The 1,189-nt window shown below is 64.8% G+C and overlaps 1 protein-coding gene across 1 annotated transcript in view; it reads left to right on the plus strand.

The window, feature by feature from the left end:
• PARP6 (poly (ADP-ribose) polymerase family, member 6) overlaps positions 1-1,189 on the plus strand; it is a gene marked incomplete at its 3' end in the record, with an annotated part of 3,790 nt that overhangs the window by 2,379 nt on the left and 222 nt on the right. Inside the window, 6 exon segments of the mRNA XM_010285039.1 lie at positions 49-102; positions 257-352; positions 439-531; positions 607-732; positions 813-878; positions 1,034-1,101. Coding sequence (XP_010283341.1) covers positions 49-102; positions 257-352; positions 439-531; positions 607-732; positions 813-878; positions 1,034-1,101 — 503 coding nt within the window.

Raw genomic sequence — 1,189 nt, forward strand, 5'->3', positions numbered from 1 at the left:
TGGGGAAAAGGGGATAACCCAGCTGGCTCCGCTCCGGCTCCGTCGCAGGTCGGTGGCCACTGCAAGAACGTCCCTACGCTGGAGTACGGCTTCCTCGTCCAGGTGAGCGTCCTGCCTCCAACTCAGCCCCATCCCACTGCCCGGAGCATCGTTCCCACTGCCCCACATCCCGCTCAGCCCCAGCCGGTTTCCCAGAGCATCCTCCCGAGTGCCGTGGCCACCGCTGGGGTCTGACTCCCACCATCCTCTCCCTCAGATCATGAAGTATGCGGAGCAGCGGATCCCGACACTCAACGAGTACTGCGTGGTGTGTGATGAGCAGCACGTCTTCCAGAACGGCTCCATGCTCAAGGTGCGGGGACAGGGACCAGGCGGGCGTGGGCTGTCACCCCGTGTCACCGTCCCCGGCTCTCCCCACGGCTCCTGTCCCCTCCGCAGCCGGCTGTCTGCACCCGGGAGCTCTGCGTCTTCTCCTTCTACACCCTGGGCGTCATGTCTGGCGCAGCAGAAGAGGTGGCCACGGGCGCTGAGGTAGGAGTGCGTGTGGCGGGTGACCACGCCATCACCTCAGTATGCTGTCCCTTCACCCCATGCTCTGTCACCAAGGTGGTGGACCTGCTGGTGGCCATGTGCCGTGCTGCCCTGGAGTCCCCTCGCAAGAGCATCATCTTTGAGCCTTATCCTTCTGTGGTGGACCCCAGCGACCCCAAAACACTTGCCTTCAACCCCAAGGTAAGCTCCGGGGGGCGATGGGGATGGGGGGAGCCCTGAGGACCCCTCTGATGGCCACCCCTCTCCTGCCCCACATGCAGAAGAAGAACTATGAGCGACTGCAGAAGGCCCTGGACAGCGTGATGTCCATCCGGGAGATGACCCAGGTACGCCGGTGTGGCCCCACACCACCCATGGCCCCATGTGAGACCCCCCTGGTGCGGGATCCTTCGCTGGGGTGGCATTTTGGCACCGATCTCCATCCGCCCACGCTTGGGTGGGTGCCAGGAGACCCAGCTGCACCCCCTCTCACCTCTGCCAGGGGTCCTACCTGGAGATCAAGAAGCAGATGGACAAGCTGGACCCCCTGGCTCATCCCCTCCTGCAATGGTAAGGCCAAGGGTGCCGCTGCCCCACATCCCTCCCCGCTGCCCCACTTCCCCCAAGACATGAGGGATGGGGTGGGGGGCAGCCGGCC

The sequence above is a fragment of the Phaethon lepturus genome, unplaced genomic scaffold, assembly GCF_000687285.1.
Source record: "Phaethon lepturus isolate BGI_N335 unplaced genomic scaffold, ASM68728v1 scaffold28974, whole genome shotgun sequence".
In the NCBI taxonomy this organism is placed as follows: domain Eukaryota; kingdom Metazoa; phylum Chordata; class Aves; order Phaethontiformes; family Phaethontidae; genus Phaethon; species Phaethon lepturus.